Source organism: Patiria miniata, unplaced genomic scaffold, assembly GCF_015706575.1.
Source record: "Patiria miniata isolate m_02_andy unplaced genomic scaffold, ASM1570657v1 HiC_scaffold_3, whole genome shotgun sequence".
In the NCBI taxonomy this organism is placed as follows: domain Eukaryota; kingdom Metazoa; phylum Echinodermata; class Asteroidea; order Valvatida; family Asterinidae; genus Patiria; species Patiria miniata.
In genome coordinates, this window is record NW_024037069.1 from 20,258,979 (window position 1) to 20,282,448 (window position 23,470).

The 23,470-nt window shown below is 40.4% G+C and overlaps 2 protein-coding genes across 2 annotated transcripts; both read left to right on the plus strand.

Moving 5' to 3' along the window:
• The first annotated feature begins 894 nt into the window (after positions 1 to 894).
• LOC119737102 (alkaline phosphatase-like) lies at positions 895 to 12,062 on the plus strand. Its single transcript, XM_038211196.1, has 9 exons — positions 895 to 998; positions 2,235 to 2,467; positions 3,065 to 3,245; positions 4,057 to 4,226; positions 7,119 to 7,323; positions 7,793 to 7,933; positions 8,582 to 8,770; positions 10,044 to 10,175; positions 11,531 to 12,062. Exons 1-9 carry the CDS (start codon positions 914 to 916, stop codon positions 11,830 to 11,832), a joined length of 1,638 nt encoding a protein of 545 aa, XP_038067124.1. The 5' UTR covers positions 895 to 913; the 3' UTR covers positions 11,833 to 12,062.
• A 1,775-nt stretch (positions 12,063 to 13,837) lies between these two features.
• Positions 13,838 to 23,180, plus strand: LOC119738816 (alkaline phosphatase-like). The gene is made up of 10 exons (XM_038213782.1): positions 13,838 to 14,286; positions 15,290 to 15,370; positions 16,089 to 16,321; positions 16,897 to 17,071; positions 17,423 to 17,592; positions 18,391 to 18,592; positions 18,855 to 18,986; positions 20,084 to 20,275; positions 21,104 to 21,253; positions 21,752 to 23,180. The coding sequence occupies exons 1-10, from the start codon at positions 14,211 to 14,213 to the stop codon at positions 21,940 to 21,942; spliced, it is 1,602 nt and encodes a 533-aa protein (XP_038069710.1). The 5' UTR covers positions 13,838 to 14,210; the 3' UTR covers positions 21,943 to 23,180.
• The last annotated feature ends 290 nt before the right edge of the window (positions 23,181 to 23,470 follow it).

Genomic DNA, 23,470 nt, shown 5'->3' on the forward strand with positions numbered 1-23,470 from the left:
TTCCATAATCCATAAGTAATTAACTGTCAAGTAAGAGAAAGGGACCTCAATGTTCTGACGTCATCGAGCCGGTGAGAATGCTCCTTTTTTTTTAAATGGGATACCTTAATAAGAAATATTTTGCGACTATTTAACCTTTTCAAAATATTGGGAGCAGCCGCTCTATCATCTTTAGAAATCACTCAGAAGTTTTCGCAGGGGCTGGGGTTTAAAGCTTTTTTTCTCCCGGATACTTGGCCTTTTTTGCCAGAGTTGGGGGGCCCAGATCCGCGCCTGATCACTACCCTTTGTACAGCCTTTTTCCCCCGAATTTTTGAAAGTTCAACTACAAATCAATCGGTTTCGATTTTGAACAGTGACAACCGAAGGCTAAATATATACAATTTACATTTCAAAGGAACCAGGTGGCATGATAGTTTCTTTGCTCTACTTTTTCTATGTTTGCAGTGGCGGTTTTGAATTAAAAAAAATTGGAACAGAAGTCATAGAATTTAAGCAGCAAAAATTCCGTCACCAATGGCACTCGACGTGTGCGGAGAAGTGTACTGTACTCTATGTTTGATTTGAATATAAAGGCCACAAAGAAGGGCAAGCGCACCACACATTATGAACCCATTTTCTATGCAGCAAATATCACTGCAAATATTTGCATAAAACTTTAATGTACCCGTAATTTCTGCCACCCGTTTTACGATATCCACTCAACGAAGTCCAACAGTCAACATTTCACGGCATAAGAAAAAAATCAAAGAATTTAAACATTATTATTGAGGAGTTGAGTTGACAAGAATAAACAGTTGACCCCCATATTTAATTCGATATTGACCTGTCGTGTTCGTCTGTGGTGTGATTCGCATATTTATTAATACATTGGGAACCGTGCCTGCACACACACGTCGCCTGTGGAACACGAATGATGGCTCTGACCCGGAGGACAAGTTGGGTGATTTGGACTCTAGTCTTGATGGTCATGTGTACGCCGATAACAAATGGATTGGGTAAGTGACCGGTCTACTCACAAATCATGAAATATTTGTGCGAAAGAAAAAAAAGCCTTAATTTAAATTAAAGAATTCCACACATCTGTTTCGTTTTCTATCTGACGTACACAGGTATTGAGTCCTGTTTTGTTGGGTCATATTCATTTCGTAAATGGTCTTAAACTTGACCTACTGTATACACGATGGCTAATTGAACACCCACGGCACTACTATTTGTTTTAATTTTATAAATTTTCTTAGCTTTCTTCTTTCGTAAAATGTTGTGCTATGTCCTTGTAAAATGATATGTTAGTACCATGTGCGAAATATGTTGGACACTTAGTAAAGACGTAATGCTCAACAAGTTTATACAAGTCAGATTGAGAACCAGCGAAAAATAGCTATCACAAAGTATTAATCGCTGGTAACCACGTTCTACCAAGAACAATTTAATGCTAAGCATAATTTGATATTGAGCTCACATTATCAAAGTGAAATTATCCAACTATTGCAGTTTTATTTAAATGTTGTCGTTTGAATAAGAGTTCTTTCTAAAACTTATGTTTTTTAATTTATCTATTTTAGCACAATCAACATTCCAATTTTAGAGTGCAATTTTGTTGTAGCTTGCTCCGTCAGATTTTGGCTATTTTTTATCTATTTTCTATGTGTATAAATTGTAATACTTTTACTGGTCTTTTCAAGATGGTGTCAAGATTCAATGTTCACACCTTTCCTATTAATTCGCAACTGTCGAGTGCTGGATGATCATAGTTATGTCGGGTTTATCTCGATTGCGTGTTTGCCTACTGCAGATACAGCTGTTCAAAAATCTACTTCGTATCTCTAAGTGGAAATTGATAGGCTGATTAAAAGTTAATATTAATTTGACGTTGATGTTATATCAATTTTATATATATTCGTTTTTATGAAGATCGGCAGTCGGATCTCCCTGTACTGAAATATTTTAAGAGAACTATTTAAAAAAAAAATATTTTCAAAATTCCAACAATTAAGTTTGTATCATTTCACAAGTGATCATATTGCTTTTTGTTAGACACTGTACTGTTTTTAACACTTGACAATCAACATCAGATAATTCGATGAAAAACGTAACGTATTTTGAAGTGTAAATATATAGTAGGCCTATACTTTTAGAAAGTGTACTGGACGTAGACAAAGCTAGATTCCGTAAAACCGTCACATGGTTTATATCTCTACCAAGTTTCATGTAAGAATTCCTTTTTTTAACAGAGGAAACGAATCCGCTGTTTTGGAGGAGCGAAGCGCACGACGAACTCCGAGCCGCCCTCAGGTCCACTGAGCACAACACTAACCGCGCCGAAGCCGTTATTTTTTTCATTGGGGATGGACTCGGTGTAAGCACAATAACTGCTGCACGGATCATGAAAGGGCAGCGAGCAGGAGCGCCTGGGGAGGAGGCTAAACTGTCCTTCGAGGACTTCCCTCATTTTGGATACTCTAAGGTGATCACGTGTTAGCACTGCACATTTCATTTCACAGAATCGAATCTGATGAAGGCCTAATACAGGGTGGGTAAAAAAAAAAAAAAAGAAGTCGGGACCATTGTTTTAGTGAAGTTCTGCATGTAACAATTATAAAATTTAAGATATGAAAGTCCAATTCATTAAACACAACCATCGTTTTAAAATTATGTCCATGAATCACAAAAAGGTAAGTGTTCTTTCAGCAAAACGAAAACAAACCACATAGGGATGTGTGTGAATTGTTTTCGTTATGCCGAAAGAACGCACACCTTTTTAGTGATCCGTGGGCAGAACTTTAAAACGGTGGTTGTGTTTAAAATTCCGTAACTTAAAAAGTACATAAGTGACTGGAATGATTCTTGTACTAAAAGAAAGCTTATGAATTGGGCTTTCATATCCTAGATTTTGAAAGTGCTACATGCAGAACTTCACTAAAACAATAGTCCCGACATTTGGGTTTCGTTTTTTGACTCACCCTGTATAGAAATTAGTTCTTTCAGTTTGAGATAAGTAAAAAAAAAACTATCAATAATCAATTACACTAATTGTCTAGCTCCTCTTTCCTTTGTTACACAGACATACAACACGAACTCTCAGGTACCGGACTCAGCCGGGACTGCCACCGCGTACCTGACCGGCGTCAAGGCGAAGAGACGCACAATCGGATTGGACGCCGGGATCAAAAACGTTTCAGTGTGCTACCCAACCACGATGAACCATAGCGTGGACTCGATCTTGAAACTGGCCAAGGAAGCAGGTGTGTTGACTGCGGTCTTAGCATGAATGTCGTTAAGAAACGGATGGAATCATTGAAGTTTAACACAAGGACATGATTTAACGAGAGACGGACAAACAACTCTCTTAATTCCAAAGAATGAAATTAGGGACTAAACGTTTTAGAGTGAAAATCACTCTCACTTTCGATTGAAATAGTCTGAAAAATGAACCACTTCAGTCGAAGCTTGAGTAAAAACTCGATTTTTACGATTGAAGAAATTTCACTCCAAAACGTCTAGTCCCTAGTTTCCGACTGTGGGAGTGAATCTTCACTCGAATGGAGTGAATTTCACTCTTTGAAATTGAGAAAGAATTTGAGTTGATAACAAGAAGTAAACAATTATGTCACCTCATTTCAGGAGGTATCGGAATGATTACCACGTTGAATTATAATTTCAGTAAATGTTCATTTTTATATAAGAGATGTATAAGATTCAGCAGATTTGCTACACAATATTTTATTCTGATGACAGAGGAGATGTGTCTTGTACAGATTTAATCATTTAAGAGCTGTTAAGCATATATTTTTGGCTAAGCGAATTAAATTCACTGAGAGAAAAACAGCAAAAACTACATTGGAAAGCTGTACATTTTTGTAGAAGACTTGCTGATTTGTTTTGCTCAGTACACATTTTACTAAGCCTTTTTTTTTCGTGCTCGGCATATTCGCTATAAATTTGAACCCTGTTCACAAACTGGCCAGGGCTAAACCTACCAAATCTAAATGCTAAGATAATTTTCTCAATGTAAATGAATTAAGTTGTAAAACAAAATGTGTATTTTGAATGCAGGAATGGCCGTGGGTTTTGTCACTACGACACGGGTGACTCATGCATCGCCAGCAGCGACGTACGCACACGTACCGGAGCGGTTCTGGGAGGCCGCCCTACCGGAGGAGGCACGGCAGGCCGGCTGCAAGGACATCGCCGCCCAGCTGGTCGAGTCGGACTTTGACATCGATGTAAGTTTTTTTTTTCTCGAAATTTTGAAATCTTCATTATTCTTTGGAAGGTTTTGCACTTGACATCAACGTAACTGTATGAGCACTGTTTAGGCCTACTCAGTTTGAGCATGTTTAGTTGCACGGATTCCGCATTTAAATAACAACTTTTGTTGCTCCAAAGAAGAGAAAGGCTTACCCAAATGTGTTACAATTATAAGACCCGCATCGAAATACACATATTTGCTATATTGATCCACAAAGCCATTATTCTTGTCTGAGATCCAAATACTGATGGCAAATTTTATTTTAATTGGTCTACATAGCATGGCCCTCTTTAAAGGGCGGAGCCAGAAATCGTAGTAGAGGGGCTTACTTTAAAGATGCAATCTCTGTTTTTATGTATTGTCACCAGTTCAATTTCCTTATTTTTTGTCAGGGTGAACAGCATATCATTTAGGGCGAAACGAAGAACTTGTCAAGTTAAATTTGATTTTAAAAAAGGACTCCATTCATACAGAGTAGAACTGCATGTAATAACCTCAAATTTGGAAAGTTGTAACAGTTATTGGGAATGATTTGCTTTAGGCCTATCCATCATCTTAGTGTACCTAATCTGTAATGTGTAGTTGAGACTTAAAACTTGGAAACCAAGACTGAGCCTAATTATCACTGACACCCTTGGTCAAAATACCGGAGAGAGAAAAATCTGAGGCCCGAGGCTTTAATAGAAATAGCTCAGCACAAATACGTGCTTAGCGACAAATCCAATGAGAACCACTCTCAGACATCCGATGAACCGTTCTTTTGGCTAAGCAAATATTTGGTGCTTAGCAGATATCTATGCCTGGAAGCAGCATGAAATTACCCGTTCCATGCACCGAGATCGAGACGTATTGAAAGCCCGGACATGGAACACATACAGTACAAAGTATAAAAAAATGCCAAGAACTATTTTTTTCTTGTTATAAATAGTACTGTCGAGCTGCCTGTTCGCCAGTGGCAACAACAACGATTGACTGAACATAACTACCACAATAGAACCAAGCCTAATTCCCACGAAATTCATCTGGTTTAGGTGACCATAAAAAGCCTTTCATATTTTTTTTAGCTCACATCCTGCTTGCCTGTAAAGCAGTGAAGTCCACCTTTGATCTCTAAACAACAATAATGTTCGCGTTGTCAATTTTCATCTGTGCGGAAATATATTACACACAGACTGAAGCCTCCGGCACAAAAGTCCAGGCGCCGTTGTGCATATATTTTCAAGCGCCCCTCACAAAGTTTTGAGATTGTACCAGCAAACCATTAACATTAACCATGTGCATGTCTCGGATTAATCAAGAATTTATTTCGGATTCATTTAATTTAATGTCCATTGATGATACCAATACCTAAGAAACAGTCGTTCATAAGTTAGAGCATTATTTTTTAACAATATACTCTTATAGTGCAAAGGTCAGGTGCACTCGGTGCCAATAATACTTTGCCGATACGATTTGACCCTTTTTTGTGATGAAAGCCAAACGAAAAATTGGCAGTCCTTTGCAAGAAATTTGCATATAGATTAAACAGTGTAACAGGATCCGTGACCCATCCCCTATTGCTGCAGTAAATCTGAAAAAGGAAATTGCAGCGTGTTAGGTGCAGATCGGTAAACATAAACAACTCTATCGCTCACTCCACTTTTTTTTGCAGGTAAAACTCTATCCGTAACCTCTTTACCATCAACAATGGATATCCACTCGTTGTGACAATCTTTTGGCGCATGTACAATGTACACCGTGTACACGAACCGCTCTTTCACTGAAAAAAAGTTGGGCAAATACGGGTTGGTATTTTGCCCAATGTCGGTCAACATACCAACGGCCAACTCTCTCGGGCTAATTCTCCCCAATAGTCGGTCACTTTTTGCCCAATTTAACCAACAAATTCAAACCAATGTTGGGCAGATAACCCAACAGTGTTCAACCAATTCGTACAGTGTAAGACGTCATATCACCACTTAGTTATGCAGTAGACTATAAGGTTGGTCCAATAGTTATGTACAACTTTAGAAGGAAAGGAATTTATTGCAAAAAGAACTTCTGTTAACAGGCAAAGAACATGCATCTTGACGGCCACCTTTCTAAATCATCTACAGATGCCACGGGGAGAGATGAGCGTCGGGATGAGCCGGGAGTGTCAGTATTAGTCCGATTTAAATCAGAGAGGTGGAGATACCCCTGCCCCCTAATGAAACCTTAACATGCACCTATACCTTTCTTACAGGCTCATGGACATTAGAATTGTGCTGTTTTTTTGGTGGGTATTTGGTTTGGTAGTTGGTTTGGTTTGTCTGCATAGGTGTACAAGCATTACATTCACTGTGTGGACTTTCAAACAAAAGATGCCTACATAAACCAGGTTTCAGATACGAAGTGTGGACTTGCCCACGTCCACACAGTGTTTCCCCCTCTCTAGAAAACAGGTTTAGAGGCACTTTTGGGTGGTTACACCTTTATGTTCCGACACCCCGATGTTCCGACTGCACATATTCCTATTCCTAACCCTAACCCTAACCCTAACCCTAACCCTAACCCTAACCCTAACCCTAACCCTAACCCTAACCCTAACCCTGACCCTAACCCTATCGGGACTAACACAATCTAATGTGCGGGTTGTTGGAACATAGGGGTGTCGGAACGTAGAACAGTCACCTTTTGGGTTAGGTTTATCAGTCGCAAAATTAAAAAAATGAATTTTTTTCACAGGTTTTTCTTAATTACACGAAAACAAAGGAATGTCCACACTCGGTATGTAACGTAAACAAGTCTGTGCAAGTGGATGGGTGGATGCCTGGGTTATGGGCCGGTTTTGTCAAGCCAGTTTCAGCAGTGTAGCAGTGTCTGTGACAGTGTCTTATGTCTCCAGGTCATCATGGGAGGCGGTCGCGGCTGGCTGACCCCGTATAACCTCTCCGATCCGGTGGAACCGGACAAGTTTGGAGCCAGGCCGGACGGGAGGAATCTGATCGAGGAGTGGCAAGCGAGATACAGTCAGAAGGGAATTGCGAAGTACGTGTGGAACCAGACGGAGTTCGACCGGATCGATCCGTGGAATACGGACTATCTGCTTGGTACAAACAGCTCTCTATTCGAATTGACCCGTTTAGCATTTTGTGTTAAGTGCATCTAGCAATGCAATAAGGAAACTTACCTGAGGAATAAGAACTTTCTTCTAATGGAAATTTGAAATCTCCTTTTCTTGTTTCCTTTCGAAAACACGCATGGAATGTGAATTGCTTTGGTTTTGCGATTTCAGCCCAAAAATCATGTTTATTTGTATTTTATTCTTTCAGTGATTACTTAGCATGCTCAACATTCATATTCACAACTTTTAATGGCAGCAAGGATCCACCTTGTCCAATTAAATTTATCCTACACTATTTAAAAAAAAAAGGTAGTTTGATTTGAATAAAGACAGACAATCTTGCAGGGAGCCGACTATGGCTGTGGTCAGCAGGGTGAAAATTATTTTGACATGCCAAAATGTAACTTCGGGAGGCCTAAAATACATGGGTTGAATCTCAAATCTTCTATTCCCAGGACTGTTCGGCTATGAACATCTGCATTACTCTGACGACAGAGCTCAAGGCGTCGGTGAACAACCGAGCCTTGCTGAGATGATGGAGAAGGCAATCAGATTGCTCCGGCGGAAAAATAATCGATTCTTTCTTTTCATCGAAGGTACGAATATTGCATTCGTGTTCTGTTTTGCGGTACTGATGAGACAATCTGACTTAATACGTGTAGTCAAAACCGGCCGATGCATTACCGTTTCGACTGAAAGTCGGACAAACAGCCGACCTGTCGAACCGACCGACTGACTGAATGAAGGACCGACCCACTGATGGCCGACCAATTAACCGACTGATCAACCAACTTACAGACAAACTCAACTACGGACCTACCGACGTACCGACCGACAAACCAACAGAAACAACCTTCTATACGGATCGACCAATTCGTTCAATCGAGCCTTCGACAAACCGACCGACTGGTCGACAACCAGTCAACCAACCGAACAAAATGACTTTAAACCTACCAACCACGAACTGATAAACCCGCAACCGATCAACTGACCATTCAACGATTTCAACTGACCGGCACAGCAGGACAGACAGAACGTCCTGTCAACAACAATACAATCAACTTACTGTGAGACAAACCGACGAACCAACTAATTAAAATGAAACCTGACAGACCAATCAACCGAGCAAATAATTGTCGCAATCGACCAACAGACCGACATTTACCGACCAACAACCAAACAGCCGACAACGACCGACCAATCAGTCCATTAATACTCTTAATGTTTCCCCAACTTCTTTCCAGCCGGTAGGATAGACCACGCACACCATCTCTCCCTCGCCTCTCATGCCCTGAGCGACACCATCGCGCTTGAGCAGGCTGTTAGCAAAGCAGTGGCGTTGACAAATGACAACACTCTGATCACTGTGACAGCCGATCACGGGCATACGTTATCGTTCGCTGGGTACCAGCCACGGGGTCATAAGATTCTGGGTCAGTCGATTCCCATGTCTCATTGCTCCTTATCTCTCATCTGTCCTTTCGTTCTCTCTTTACCGCTTTTTGTAAAAAAAAAAAAAAAATCTACCCATAAAAAAGTTACAAATGTCCTCCATAAAGCAAGATAGTATCAAAGTGATGTATGTATTTTCGTTTTGATGGTGTCGATAGTACTAGAATTACTAGTGGGTGAAAGTTTTAGAAGGTTTAATTGTTAATCGTTCAATAATGATACATGATATTAGGAATGGACTTCGCTGGATAATTCAATTGATTCTTGCACTTTTTCTGCTGTTCTTCTTGGAAAGACTACAGCAATCGTACAGGTAGAATAATCGTGTGAAGTACTAAGCAGTGAGGTTCTTTCCATATACAACAGCATATGCATTATAAAGCAAAATCTGCATATTGTATTTAAGTTGGTATATACGTGTTTTTTTTTTAAATTTTGAGTTTTCTTTTCGGAACAAAACTTAATGGAATATAATGTCCTGCAACAAATAAATATGCTTATTTGTTTTTGCAGGTCTTTGTACAGTTTTAAATAGTGGTTTTAAAAGGCGCGCTTCAGTTCAGAAATGGCGCACACTATTCAGAACGAATTAGGAGCGTGCCGCTCTTAATTCAGAAGTTGAAATTTAGGAATTGATTACTTGTCGCGGGCTGATTTTTTTCGTGCGATGTCTCATTGGAAAGCTCACAACTAATATAATGCTAGAAAATTATCAATTCAATTTGCAAAACTATTTTTGAAGGTGCCGCACCCAAAAAGCACGTACACACCAACTTTAAGCATCTGCGGTTACAATAACAACAAAACAGAGGGGCGACATGGTTTATTCAATTCATATTCGTTTCCTTACGCGTTTCCTCTCTCTGGGCCTCGTTCACGAGTCGGCCATATTGGATTGAGAGTGAGGTAAAATCTTCGTTTTTGGAACTTGTGTAGAGAAATAAAAGCAAGTTAATTACTAATTAATTCCAGTCTGCTGAAATGAGTAATTTATAATTCGTAATTAAACGTTCCCTAATGTTTGAAGCAAGATTTAAAAAAAAAATTACAGTAAAAAAAGGCTGCATCATGCCTGCGAAAATAGTCTGGCGCCATCCCATTCAACAGTTAAGAATGATTGATATATGTTAAGGGAACTCAACAAAAATGGCCAACTCGTGAATAAGGCGCGTGGTGAGAATTGAAATGATTTCTGTTCTTGCTTTGGGCTGAGCACCTCAATCTCATGTCCCAATCTTGTCCCGTTTTTGGCAGATAAGATATTCTCTGACGAGCGTGGACTACCATATACCACACTTGGCTATTACAACGGGCCTTACAATTCGATCGTCCAGAAGTCACTAGTTGAGACTGATGAGCGCCCGAATATAACCAACGTTAACACAGGTAACTTATGATAATTAATTCACGTTACAGCTAACTCAAGACGTTAACCTGATTAGTTAATGTAAGCTCGTTTGATTCGCATGTATTCGGGATAACCCGTCTCGATTTGAACACATTTAGAGTTGATAGCTCTATGACTGGAATTCTTGATATAATTGAGAGCACTATGACGACTATTGATCAGTAATGGATCGGGAGGAGGGGGTGTTGAACCCCCCCCCCCCCACACCCCACCCCCGTTTAGCCGCTGTCTAGAACCACCATAAACGTTTGGTGCAGTTATGTTTGACACACGCATCAATATTAACATGTAAAAGTAACTTTTAATCACTTTTTGGGAGTAAACATTTTCAGGAAACAGTTTTTAAGTTGCACATTGTTAGATGAACCAATAACATGTATTTTAACAAAAGTACCATTTAATCTAGTTACAATTTCAATTCGAAATTATAATATTAAATAATTACGCTTATCTAATTGAATTTTTAAGTGTTCCCGTTTGCCATCATTTTACTAACTTATGATTTATTTTAGTCAATCTGCTACTTAACGTTTTAACGGGATTTTGGGCGGTTTGAAATAAACTGAACATTGACATGGAATAGCATGTTATAGCATGGAATAGCATTAGGGCTAGACATTGGTACAGTTTCGAAGGGCGCGCATTTGCGACATATTTTTGCCTAACCCGCTGAAGTCATTAAGCTATTTTGACGTTTAATCAGTAAAAAAACCATACCCCGTGGCGAAAATGATTGATTTAAAACAGCCGTAGTGATTTGTCCGGACATTGATAATGCTTCATGGTTGCATGGGGGTAGGCGGGGCTTCATAGTGATTTACGCCACTAGCTAATGGAGCGTTTTTTCTCCATTAAATCTAAAGGGATCATTTCCAACATTTTGTTTTGTATCTAGACACGCTTCGTAAGAATTCAGCTGTTGGAAAGTTTCAATCAGATTTTAATACAGGTTGTGATTATCATTATTTGGTAATTACTGTTTCAACTGCACCGTTGGATCCCATACAATAATGACCGTGACAGTGAAGAATAACTTGTTTCTAGATTTCAAACTGGATTAATTCCATTGAATGAAATTCAATCCAAATGTCTAAGTTTTAGTCGAGTGACTTTGCTGCACTCTTTTAAAATAAGAGGGTCGTAGTTAAGACATTGTCCATTGTCAACTAAAAAATTGACTGGAGGGGGCTTGAACCTGCGACCTCGGACTGCCGCTCCGGTGTTCTAACAACTGGGCTATCCAGCCCTACGTTAGCGGTTCTATTGTTCTGCTTTGAACTTTTCAAACAAACATTTATAAAATCTTCACTTTTTTTCTTACTCTTATAAACAGCTGACTCTAACTACCAGCAGCAGGCTCTGATGTTTCATTTGTACGAGACGCACGGTGGCGAGGATGTTGCCATCTTCTCTCGCGGGCCCTGGTCCCACCTGTTCCACTCGGTCCACGAGCAGAACTACATCATGCACGTCATGCAGTACGCCGCCTGCATTGGGGACTACCTTGACCGGTGCCACACGGCGGATCCTACCGAGGGCTCGCCCGTAACGACCCCCGGGAGCGGGAGCGCGTTCCCCCGGTCGATGGCGTGGCTCCCGTTGGTCCTATACGCGGCAACTCGAGCTTTGGAGTAGCCATTTATATATCTGCAATTTTGTAAACATCAAGATTGTAATTTGAGACTTAAGGGTTTGCAAAGTCGACAAGATCAATGAATGGGGGGTTTGCGATAACATCATGTCAATAGCTGAAATAGCTGCAACATTGAGATTTCTGCCTGAAATGACATCACACTGTTGCTTGGTAACATGCAACTTGGCATTAGCATAACAAAAACAAAAAAACAGCACCAGAATTTCCTTACAAATGCGTGAAAACTTTCATAACAAAAAACTTCTTAAGAACATCTCTAAGACGGGTGTATAATATTCGTCTAACTTTTGCGGCCATTTCCTGCAGCTTTGGTTTTCAATGCATTACTTCTCAATAATTTTAAACATCTGTGTGCCCAGTGAAAACGTTTCCGCTTGTATAAAATAATCTTCATGTAGTGATGGCATCAACTGTTTGTGGAGTTTACCTGCAATAATCTGTAAACTAAAAGTGGGAAATTACTCACATAAAACAATAAAAATAATGTCCACTTTTATAATACATTTTATATTTCCTATATTTTGTAATAGTTGCATGCACCCAGCACCGACACGAAAAAGTACAAGAATGAAGCAGTGGTCTCAATTTTGACCCTTTTTTCCCTCCTAAACAACTAGACTTTCATGGCATTATACCAGCAAATGTTCTAACCTCCTTGTTCAACCTCTTCAAGTTATAAATTGTTTCCGGGTTGGAAGGGGTGGGAAAGAGATTGCTGGCCCGACATAACTGTGTGTATTTTGTGGTGTTTTTCTATTTCTTATTTAGTATGCAGTATTTAAGTATTTCAAAACACCTTTATATTTTTAATTGGAGGATATTATACTTATTGCTTTTGGGTCTGTTTCTCTTTTGGATTTTGTCTTTTGAATTCGCAGTTTCTGCTTATTTTTTTTCCAATTCTTGTATTCAGTATTTAAGGTAAAACAAGTTTTAAACTGAATTTGACTGTTAATGTATTATTAGATGTTGAAATAGTGTGTTTTTAAGATGTAAACTTTAACTTTTGTTGTTGCTGTTGTTGTTGTTGTTGTTGTTGTTGTTGTTGTTGTTGTTGTTGTTGTTGTTGTTGTTGTTGTTGTTGTTGTTGTTGTTTGTTGTTGCTGGTATTGTTGGTGGTGGTGTTGTTGTTGCTGTTGTCGCTGTTGTCGCTGTTGTCGTTTTCGTTGTTTTCGTGGTTGTTGGGTTTTTTTTAATTTTTATTTTATTGCATTTTTGTAAATTGCAAGTCATGACTAGTTCAAGTGGTATCACAATTCAGATTACTGTTAGCTTCACCAGACATATTGAGGACAAAGAAAATAAAAACCTGCGCGATCGTAAAAATGTTTACCCCCCTGGCATTTCCCCAACTTTTCTAAAGAGAAATTTTCCATTGTGAAGGGATTGGGAGTGCACTCCGTGACTGGAACCACCAAAACAGTCATCTGGTAAAGGCTCGTGACGAATTTGACTGCTTTTGTAAACAATGCTATTCTTGACTGAGTTATGGGTCGGCACAATAATTCGAAAACACCTGACTCGAAGAAGATTGATTGGAGTATTTCCTTTTTGCAACGTCACACTTTTCACAACAGGGGTATTTTTCACCATCTGATCGCACCAATTACCCGATGATTTTGGAAGGTTCAACGGCGATAAAGACCTAAATTCACCCGCTTCAAGCAATCTTGACTTATCTTAATATCTCCTTTTTATCTTACTGGGTCGGATTCAGTTCTAAAATGAGACGCTTTGATAGTTTGCCGAGTGGGCGGTCAAAGTGTTTAGAGTTCTGTGCTTTGTCAGAGGTCACCTATAGAGGGCGGCAAAGCAAGAACGCGTCAAAAGCCCGGAGCTAAATGCGGGGGGCGTTTCTTTTGTAAAAAAACCTATTGTCTGATGTTTTGCTGTTCGTTCAATAGTCATCACGGAACTGGAATTCAATACATGTAGTTCATGTTGTTACCTTATAGGTACCGGTACAGGATGGTCGTGAACTAGGTCAAATTTTACGCCTCGTTGCTATTCTTAAAAATCGACTCAAATCGATCTTTCCCGTCCTTGATAAAGTTCGGTACTTCTGCAATAACAGTCCAAAGACCAGAGTTCGATCATATCAGGTGATCAGTACAGACATGCGCAATGGAGTTCACTTTTAGCTCCTCCCCCAAAACCGCTTATCTCCGTACAAGTGTCAAACTGCATGAATTTGATATCATCGAACTACTGATCAGGCTCCCAAAATTGCTGCGCGACCGTAGAGCGGCACTACAAGTCGACAAATAGAGGAACACGAATTGGGACCGAAAGACCAGGAACTATTTCAGGCATAGCTTTCCAGTTTTAGTCCGTGTTATCAGGCGGTAGTGGAGTAGACATGGCTTCCACGGCTCTGGTCTTGCTGGTTTGCGTGGCTGTAGCCGGCCAGTTGAACTACGTCGAAGGACAGACGGGTGAGTTGTGTATAAATTGAAACCATTTCTTTAATGAAATGATTTACTGAGCAGTAAGTTGACATGTTCAAGAGTGCTCTTTTTGGTCCGACAGTGTGAAACTATTTCAGATTTCTTTAAAAAATTCGTTTCGATCGGGGCCCTCAATAGAACAAAAAAAATCACATACCGAATATTTTGTTTTACGGAAAAAAAAAACTTAGGAAAGGATATCACTGATGTGACACTCCCAGGGAAGTAATTAAGTTCTTTTGGCATAATTTTTATCCTTTACAAGAACATGTTTTCTTTTGGGAATTTCTCAAAAATGTGATAGTAACAGTTTTGCTTTTAAGTTTTGTCCTGTCCGAGGGAAAGGTTTCAAAGCAGTGCTTCACCTTTTTCCTTCATGTTGACATCGTTTAATGTTTACACTCAATTACATATCGTCTGTGAAGAATGTTTATACATATATTTTTCCATATACATATATGAATTGTCACTGAGGATGGCAATGTTGAAAATAAATGTCGAATGGATTTGATTTGACTCAAGCTGGCTGCAAATCACTCAAGTAAGTCCAATACGCCAATGCACGACTGTGCCAATGCACGGCTGTATTTTTAGGTTTATGATCTCATTAAAGCATGAAACTCTGTGAATGATTTTGTCCTGTTCACTTGGCTGCGTGCCATACGTCACTTTTCCCACAATGCAGACATTTTCATTCTAATAACGGATACTGCAATTGTAATTAATTGATTTAAAGTAGATTAATATATTTCAAAGGAGAATTGGCATCAAAGTTGTGGAATATCTTTTTCAATGGGAATCTTACAATGACCAATATGTTGGAATCGTCTTGTAGTCACACATTTTTCTACACACAGAAAAATAATGATCGTATAGCCGGTACGCTGGCTGAGGTTTGCTGTGCGTTTTGAACTGCTTGTAAAGTACATGAAATAGTCGTCAATTTCAAGGGTTGTTCGTTTTTTTCTCCTTTGGTGCCGTGTGAACGCAGATCCCGGCGAGTGTGATGTGAACATCAACAAGCCTCGCACGCCGGAGTTTCAGAAAAACCTGGACGACATCGCGATCAGAGGTAAGCAAACCTGACTAGGGAAATATATGAATTTGGGAGTTTAAAGTTCTCATGACAGTGTCCCTGCCCCAATTTAAAGTATTTCGACCCTATCATAATGTCTAAAAGGTAAACATACAGATTTCAGATTGCTACTGTGATTCTAAAGGGAACTTTTGTTTAATGAATTATAGACGTGTAATAGTTCAAGAAAACGTACAACCGTAAACTCTAACAGGCAGTTTCCTATTATCTTAGTGACATCAAAAATCAATTTGGCATAATTTCTCCAAGGAAAGTCTGTTCACAAATCAAACCATCATTGGGATATCATTATTTGAAAAAAAGAAGACTATTTTCCACAAGCTGCCCAGAAGAGTGTTTTTGACAGAAAACATACATAAAGTAAGTCGCAAGACATTAACGCTAGTGTACATTTTTTCTGTTTATGTAAAATTTGCTCCAATCCATTATGGTTCACTAGGCCGGCGTTGATCCCCGGTTCCTTGGTATTAAACGACGGAGAAAATTTCTATTCCCCCTGAACGGGATGCTAGTCCATCGCTGGTTACTCCCCACCGTATTGCCATTATCCATTTACACTCCTGGGTGGAGAGAGGCAAGTGGGTGAAGTGGCTTGCCAAGGGACACTATAAATGCCAGCGGCAGGATTCGAACCCTGACCCTGTGATCATGAGCCACAAACCCTAACCATTGGACCACACTCCCTCAAACGCAGATGCCGATCCCGAGTACTGGAGGAATCAGGCTCGAGCCACCATGAAGGATGCCATCAATCTGTCCGAGAACCTGAACAAGAACACGGCCAAGAACGTCATCTTGTTCATCGGTGACGGCATGAGCATCACGACCGTGACAGGAGCCCGGATCCTGAAGGGACAGAAGCTCGATATGCCCGGGGAGGAGGGATTCCTATCCTTCGAGGAGTTCCCCTACGTTGGAATGTCCAAGGTACAGGCGCGGTTCTAGAGCCAATATTATATTTGTTTGGGGGGGGGGGGGCTGGCAGGATGGATCCAGAATTTTTTTCAGGCAGGCGTGCTGAAATGTAGACCGGTCATTTTCTTCGGACACTTACGCCTCCGAAAATCAATAGGTGCGGGGGTGGGGGGGGGGTGGGGGGGGGGATCGTGCCATATTTTCAGTGGAGACTGCTGATAAAATCTTACAATCAGGCACACTATATTAACTAAAAGTGTACAAATGCACCCTTCTCAATACAATTTATTTAGGGGGAGACCGTTCGCATTAGGGGGAGACCGTTCGCAGAGTACGTCACATTCTTACATTTTGCTAGAGCAATTTTTTTATGGAATTTTTTGGGGGGGGCTAGAATTTTTTTTTGGGGGGGGGCCTAAGCGAATTGAAATAAGCAGAAACAGTTAACACTATCGCCCATATATCACTCTTTTAACCAAACCAAACCAAGATTTTGACTGTGTTAAGCATTTTAAGAGTGTAGATTTAAAAATCATCTTTTCGCCTGATGAAGCATGTAACTTGATATCTGTCTCACTCTGGTGAAGACCTACAACGTTGACATGCAAGTATCGGACTGTGCCAGCACGGCCACGGCGATCTTGACCGGAGTGAAGACCAAGAGCCGGGTGGTGGGTCTGAGCGGCGCCGCGGTACCTGGAGACTGCTCCTCGGCAAAAGGCAACGAGGTGAAATCAATTCTCACCGAAGCTAAAGAAGCAGGTGGGTTTTGTGCCCCTCCCCCCACCCCAAAAAGAGGGATCCCTTCACCAAAACAATACTTTTCAATTGTGTAGGCCCGTAGCAATTAGGGCTAGGTCTTTTTTTTTTTACAAAAATGACTTTAGGCCTAATTTATATCAAAAGTATACGAACGTTGCGGCAACTGCTAAAGAGCATGCAAAGTATGAATTTGACCTTCAGGCCAATATAAGTACTTTAAAAAATATTTATTCTAAAATGTACAATAAAATGCAAGCCCGTGTAAGTTTGTGGTTCACATGAGTCTTACAAGAGTAATGAGTATGCATAATCTCTAACTTCGCGTATAAATTTGTCCTTTTTTGTTGAAAGGTTGGAACGTTGGTATAGTGACAACTGCCGCCCTAGTTGGCAACACGCCAGCAGCAACTTACGCCCACAGCCCCGACGCAGACTGGAAACTTGAAATCCCGGCCGATCAGACCAATTGTGATGTCGACGACATTGCAAAACAGTTCGTCGGTAATGACGTGGAAATTGACGTAAGGAAATCACTAATAAATATCTAGAACGTGTGGCATAGAGAGAGTAACATATATATTTATTTTAAACATTTTGTGGAAGTAATCTGTGTAATTATAAATCAATCAAAAGTCAATCACAAGTGAGTCACTTGAAAAGTTAGGTTACTAGTAACGGAATAAACAATGACAAAAACAGGTCTTGGTCATTTTTTCTTAGTGTCTCTTGTGATTCAGACTTGTGATTTTGTCTTGTATTGACTTGTGATTGTCTTGTGACTGACTTGTGATTGACTTGTGACTAACTTGTGATTGAGTTGTGATTGTCTTGTAATTGACTTGAGATTGACTTGTGGTTGTCTTGTGACTAACTTGTGATTGACTTGTGATTGGCTTGTAATTGACTTGTGGTTGACTTGTGATTGTCTTGTGATTGACTTGAGATGGACTTGTGATTGACTTGTGATTGGCTTGTGATTGACTTATGGTTGACTTGGGGTTTGTCTCCGGACTGACTTGTGGTTGACTTGTGATTGTCCTGTGATTTTCTTGTGACTGACTTGTGATTGACTTGTGATTTTCTTGTGACTGACTTGTGATTGACTTGTGATTGACTTGTGACTGACCTGTGATTTAACTTCCGATCAACTTGCCATGGATTGACTTGTGAATTGCCTTGTGACTGACGCGATTGACATGTCATGATAGTCTGTGACTGACATGTCATTAAGCTTGCGATTGAATAGCAATTGACGTACGATTGGCTTATCTCTGACTTGCGATCGACTTCCAATTGACTTGTTATTGCAACTCCGGCAGGTTGCGCTGGGCGGTGGCAGGCACTACTTCATGAGGAACGACCAGACGGACCCAGAAGACTCAAGCGTTAAAGGAGGCAGGACGGATGGCGCAGACCTCATCCAGGCATGGCAGACGAAATACGGCGCACTGGGCAGCACTAGCTACGTCACCAACAAAGCAGCCCTTCAGTCGGTCAGTGCATCCACCGATTACGTTCTTGGTAAGAAAGTATTTTATTTTGACCAGGGCCCAAAGCCACAAAATCAGTGAGGGGTTCCGAATATTTTGACTTTTTAAGCAACATTTGAGCAACTCGGACATTTCAGCTACCTTGGATGTTTCAGATTTCCTCAGGGTACTACTTCAGACAACCATCGAGATCTTCTTTCTTTATTTGTGAATCTTTGTGAAAATAAATTTTCATGGGATCTCCAATACAAGACCTTGATTGATCGAAATGAACTCGTATCTTTCTATTGTAGGTCTGTTCAACACCTTTGACATGTCTTACAACGAGGGAAAGCCCGACAAGGAACCCAGTCTCACCGAAATGGTGGAGACGGCGCTCCAGCTTCTCCAAAACAAAAACCAAAACTATTTCCTGCTGGTGGAAGGTTTGTATTTTTTTTTAAAACTATTTCTTTCCAAAGATTTGTAATCAATGTCAGTACACTGAAGCCCTTAATTGTCTCGCCTACTCGTCATTCTATGGGTTGTAGGCTCAATTCCAGCCGGAGCGTGTGTCCCTAGGCAAGGCACTCTACAACAAATGACTTCTGAGAAGCGGTATAAGGAAGATGTAGCGCCCTCAAGTGTCAACAGACCCTTTGCATTACACATAGTCTGGTTCCCAGACCAAAAGATTCCGACTATTCCTGATGAATCTTAGGTCAGGTAGCCTCCGGTAATACAATGTATAACAATTTACATCACGTGACTAAAACGGGAGGAATTCCTCCTTTTTCCGAAAATGTCCGAAGTTTGCCGAATTCATTTCGTCGAATATCGGATAGTGTCCGAGTATTTCCGAGTATAATATAGGTTTTATTAACTGCTAATTGCTTATTAAAACTTTTAAAAAACTAGTTGATAATTAATATCCATTGCTTTTATTTAGAAAACTTGCAATTCAACGACGATTTTGCACTCGGATCGTATACGAGGGGCGAACTTTTTGCTGCGTCATGCACTAGTTTGAATTTGACGACCGTTACCGGCATTTTCCAAAACTCGGCGTGGTCTCAATTCGGCTCCGCCTGCTTACAGTGCTGTTTGGGTGTCTAACTTTGAAGATTCCAGGTCAAAATTAGTCAATGTTTTCTTACAGAAGTATTAAACTGTATATCATAACTGTATGATATATGAAGCAAGTGATTTATTTTTAAAAAAATGATCGGAACATTAAAAGCTTTATGTGATAAAGCGAATTCGGAAACGAAGCCGAGCTTTGAAAAAGGGCCGTCAATGTCGTCATGTTTATTTTTAGCCACGGAGGCTGCCTGACCTACAATTTAGACGTGTAGACGTCGGGGGAAATTGTCAGGTCGGGGAACCAGACTACATTACACAGCCATCTTTGAGGTGTCCAAATAAGAATACACATTAAAGCTACAGCGATGTAGTACTTGTTGCTTTTCTACTCATACTTCTGCAATTTCAACAACTCTAAATGAGTTAAAACAGCTGTTTATTTGTTTGTATGAATCCAAAGGAGCGCATATCGACACCGGACACCACGAAAACAAAGTCGGGCGTGCCCTCCACGAGACACTGGCCATGGACGCGGCCGTCCAGAAAGCAATGGCCATGACAAGCAAAACTGACACCATGGTGATTGTCACCGCAGATCACGGCCACACCATGACCATGGCCGGCTACCCTTGCAGGGGACAGCCCATTCTAGGTAAGGACCCGTCTGCGAATAACATACAATCTACACCATTCCACACCTGGAACTTGTCTAGGTATATAGGGCCCATTGTCGGTAACCTCCCACTTGAGAATACCAACCAAACTAGTCTTAATCCTTAATTGCTGCTACCACCACGAGGGGACAAACCCGTTCTTGGTTAGGACCCATTCGAGAATATCAACAATAAAAGATCAGAGGTCGTCTAAAAACAACTCCACAATTTATTATTGCAGGTAATTGTTTTGTGCAAATGCCCGTGCCTTTGACTTTTTTTTAGAATAATCTTTATGAATTCATTTTTTATTGCACTGTTTCACATAGGCATACATGTACAATTACATTTCCCATTTTCTGCCATCTGTTTCTGTGATGTCACTGTTAAAACTCACATTACACTGTAGGGATTTTCTGCAGAAATTTACTGGCTGCTACATACACGATGAACCCAGTAACAATTCTAGGAGGGGGGGGGGGCTAGGGGGACTGTAGGCCCCCCCCCCCCCCCCCCCAAAAAAAAATTGTTTAGCCCCCCCCCCCAAAAAAAAAAAAATCCATAAAGAAATTGCACTAGCAAAATGTAAGAATGTGACGTACATGCGAACGGTTTCCCCCCTAAATAAGCAGTCGTGAGAAGGGTGCATTTGTAAAAGGAAAACTTCAGCACGATTGCAATGTTCTTATGTAATGTAGGCCTATCGGGACATTTAATGCTGATTGGACACATTCCACCAAACAAAATGAATGAGACAGTTTCCGGTGAATCTAACCATGACTTTACTTGCACTTGATAACGACAAAACAACCTTTTCTCACGGACAGGGAAAGTGTATGCGAAGGAAGAGTTCGCCACGATCAGTGACGGTAGGGCGTATACCCAGCTGGGCTATGTGAACGGGCCTTCCGCCGTGGCAGTTCAGCAGAGTTTCATCAATTCAGACGGCCGACCTCGCATCGATGCAGTAGACACGGGTAATTTTTACCTTTTAATCATTAAAAAAAATGCCACCAAAAACTGTTCAGCAAAAAATGGTCAAACCTTGGAAACATTAAGCCAGCTTTTTCCTGTGAAATAATATGACTTATTGTCATCAAATACAGTCAATGGCCGGCTATGGGCGTGCTTTGATTGGACGAGATCAGAGGGCTTGCCACTAGAGTGCGCATGTGCAGAGCACTGATCTCCATCACTGCCCTTAACCATAGCGAGCATGCGCATTTTAAGAGAGAAAGACGAGCAAACAGTTGAGTCTGGTGCCCGCAGTTTTCAGGTTGGCACCCTGACGTCGATTTGAATAGGTGCTAACTTATGTACATCCTTTAGATAAAGATGTTCTTCTCTTGAACATAAAATAGGCAAACCGTGCCCCATAGTTTTTGAGTGGAAACAATCTCGTATTAAATGTCCCTACCAAAACAAAATACAAGTAAGTTTTAAATATCCTTCCCTCCTTTCTTATCTCTGAGCAGAAGATCTTGACTACCAAGCCCAGTCGCTGGTCCCCTTACTGGAGGAGACGCACGGAGGGGAGGACGTGCAGATATTCGCCAGCGGGCCCCACGCCCACCTGGCCCAGGGAGTACACGAACAGAGCTATGTCAACACCCTAATTAGCTACGGCGCTTGCCTGGGAAGATACAGTGCACGACTGGGATGCTAAACTGGGATCGGTAGTGACCATTGAAATAGAGAGCTTGCACAGAGCGCCCTCACTGTGGACAGGTCTTTGTTCATCTGTGGAAGTTAACACAATGAGGATGCTCTTTGCTCGTTCTCTTTTTGAGGACATCAATAAGACATAATTTTGGGCGAATGAGTGCGCTGTAAGGAATACTTGGGGAGGGGTGCAGAATACGTGCATCACAATCTTTAATGCTCAATTTATTTTAATGAACGTGATAGTTCCACTGTCTGTACCCAAAAAATTGCGTCCGTATACTGCGGAGGTTTAATCAAGTCCATCATAGAGTCACAAATTCATCAGAAGTCATGATTACATTGAAACACCTGTTTTATCAATAAAATAGAGATATTCGATTTATTTTGAGTATATATACCGCTTATAATATGCCTGGTGTTATCCAATGTTGTCAATTAAAAAAGGTACCATCAACAACTTTTAACTTTATATTTTAAGTTATCAAAAAAATGTTAATAATATTTCGAATACATCTGTTTAATATTAATTTCTATCAAAATCAGACATTTAAAAAATACATGTCACACAGACATTTTTTGAAGGAGGAACTCAACGCAATGTTGAAGAATATAATTAATTTCCTTTTTTTATATTATGCATTAAACACTAATGGCAACTGTTTCACGATGTTCAGAAAAATGGTCAAACTTAGTGTATGTACGAAAACTCGTTTTTATCGTAGCAATCTCTTTGCATTTAATTTCAGACATGTCAAAGAGTAGGCCATGAAAGGATGGAATGAAAAGATTTCAGCTTACTATGTTTTTTTAATTCGAGTATTGAAATGAAATAAAAAGTGACATGAACTCTATGATGCTTTGAAAGGATTCCAGTGTATATGAGTGAGGACAGAGCAAAAATTCAGAGCAAAACATGCATCATTTATATAGGCCTACTCCGGATTGGTTACAACAAAATACATGTACATTCATAAATGCTCTTCATTCAAATGTGTAATGCAACATTCGTTTACAGTTAAATCTCGATAAGTCAAACATCAAGGGAACGAGTTTCAAAATTTGACTTAAGCAGAGTTTTGAGTTAAGCAGGATTGTATATCATTGTTATACTACTGAAGGCACTGGATTCTTTGTTTGACTTAACAGTTGTTTTGAGTTATCAGAGTTTGGCTTAAAGAGATTCACTGTATGTGGCACAGTGGCCAACAGTTCAAATAAAACAGTATTTGACAATGATAACATGCAACTTTTTAAAAGTGAATTGGGCCGATGCCCTGTAGGTCTATATGATCCATGTGTCAACCGGACTGGGCCACTTTTTATTAGTAAAGTCTTATTAATGCCTTATACCCCCGCCCCCATTTGACAGTTATCTACCCCCCCCCCTCCCACAGCAGCCAAAGCAGGATCCGCCCCTGACACTGCGTGTTCCGGCTGCGGTAGACAATCAAATCTATTTATAGATATGGCAGACACGATATAAGGGCGCCATTTAGTTTGTGCACATTTGGGAAAATACAATAAGATTT

What these genes read in the sequence shown, in the direction of transcription:
- LOC119737102 (XM_038211196.1), top strand. Translation starts at nt 914, where the DNA reads ATGATGGCTCTGACCCGGAGGACAAGTTGGGTGATTTGGACTCTAGTC. An exon ending in GCCGATAACAAATGGATTGG is followed by an intron (nt 999 to 2,234) that starts GTAAGTGACCGG and finishes TTTTTTTAACAG; the next exon opens with AGGAAACGAATCCGCTGTTT. An exon ending in GAAACTGGCCAAGGAAGCAG is followed by an intron (nt 3,246 to 4,056) that starts GTGTGTTGACTG and finishes TTTTGAATGCAG; the next exon opens with GAATGGCCGTGGGTTTTGTC.
- LOC119738816 (XM_038213782.1), top strand. Translation starts at nt 14,211, where the DNA reads ATGGCTTCCACGGCTCTGGTCTTGCTGGTTTGCGTGGCTGTAGCCGGC. An exon ending in ATCCACCGATTACGTTCTTG is followed by an intron (nt 18,593 to 18,854) that starts GTAAGAAAGTAT and finishes TTTCTATTGTAG; the next exon opens with GTCTGTTCAACACCTTTGAC. An exon ending in CATCGATGCAGTAGACACGG is followed by an intron (nt 21,254 to 21,751) that starts GTAATTTTTACC and finishes ATCTCTGAGCAG; the next exon opens with AAGATCTTGACTACCAAGCC.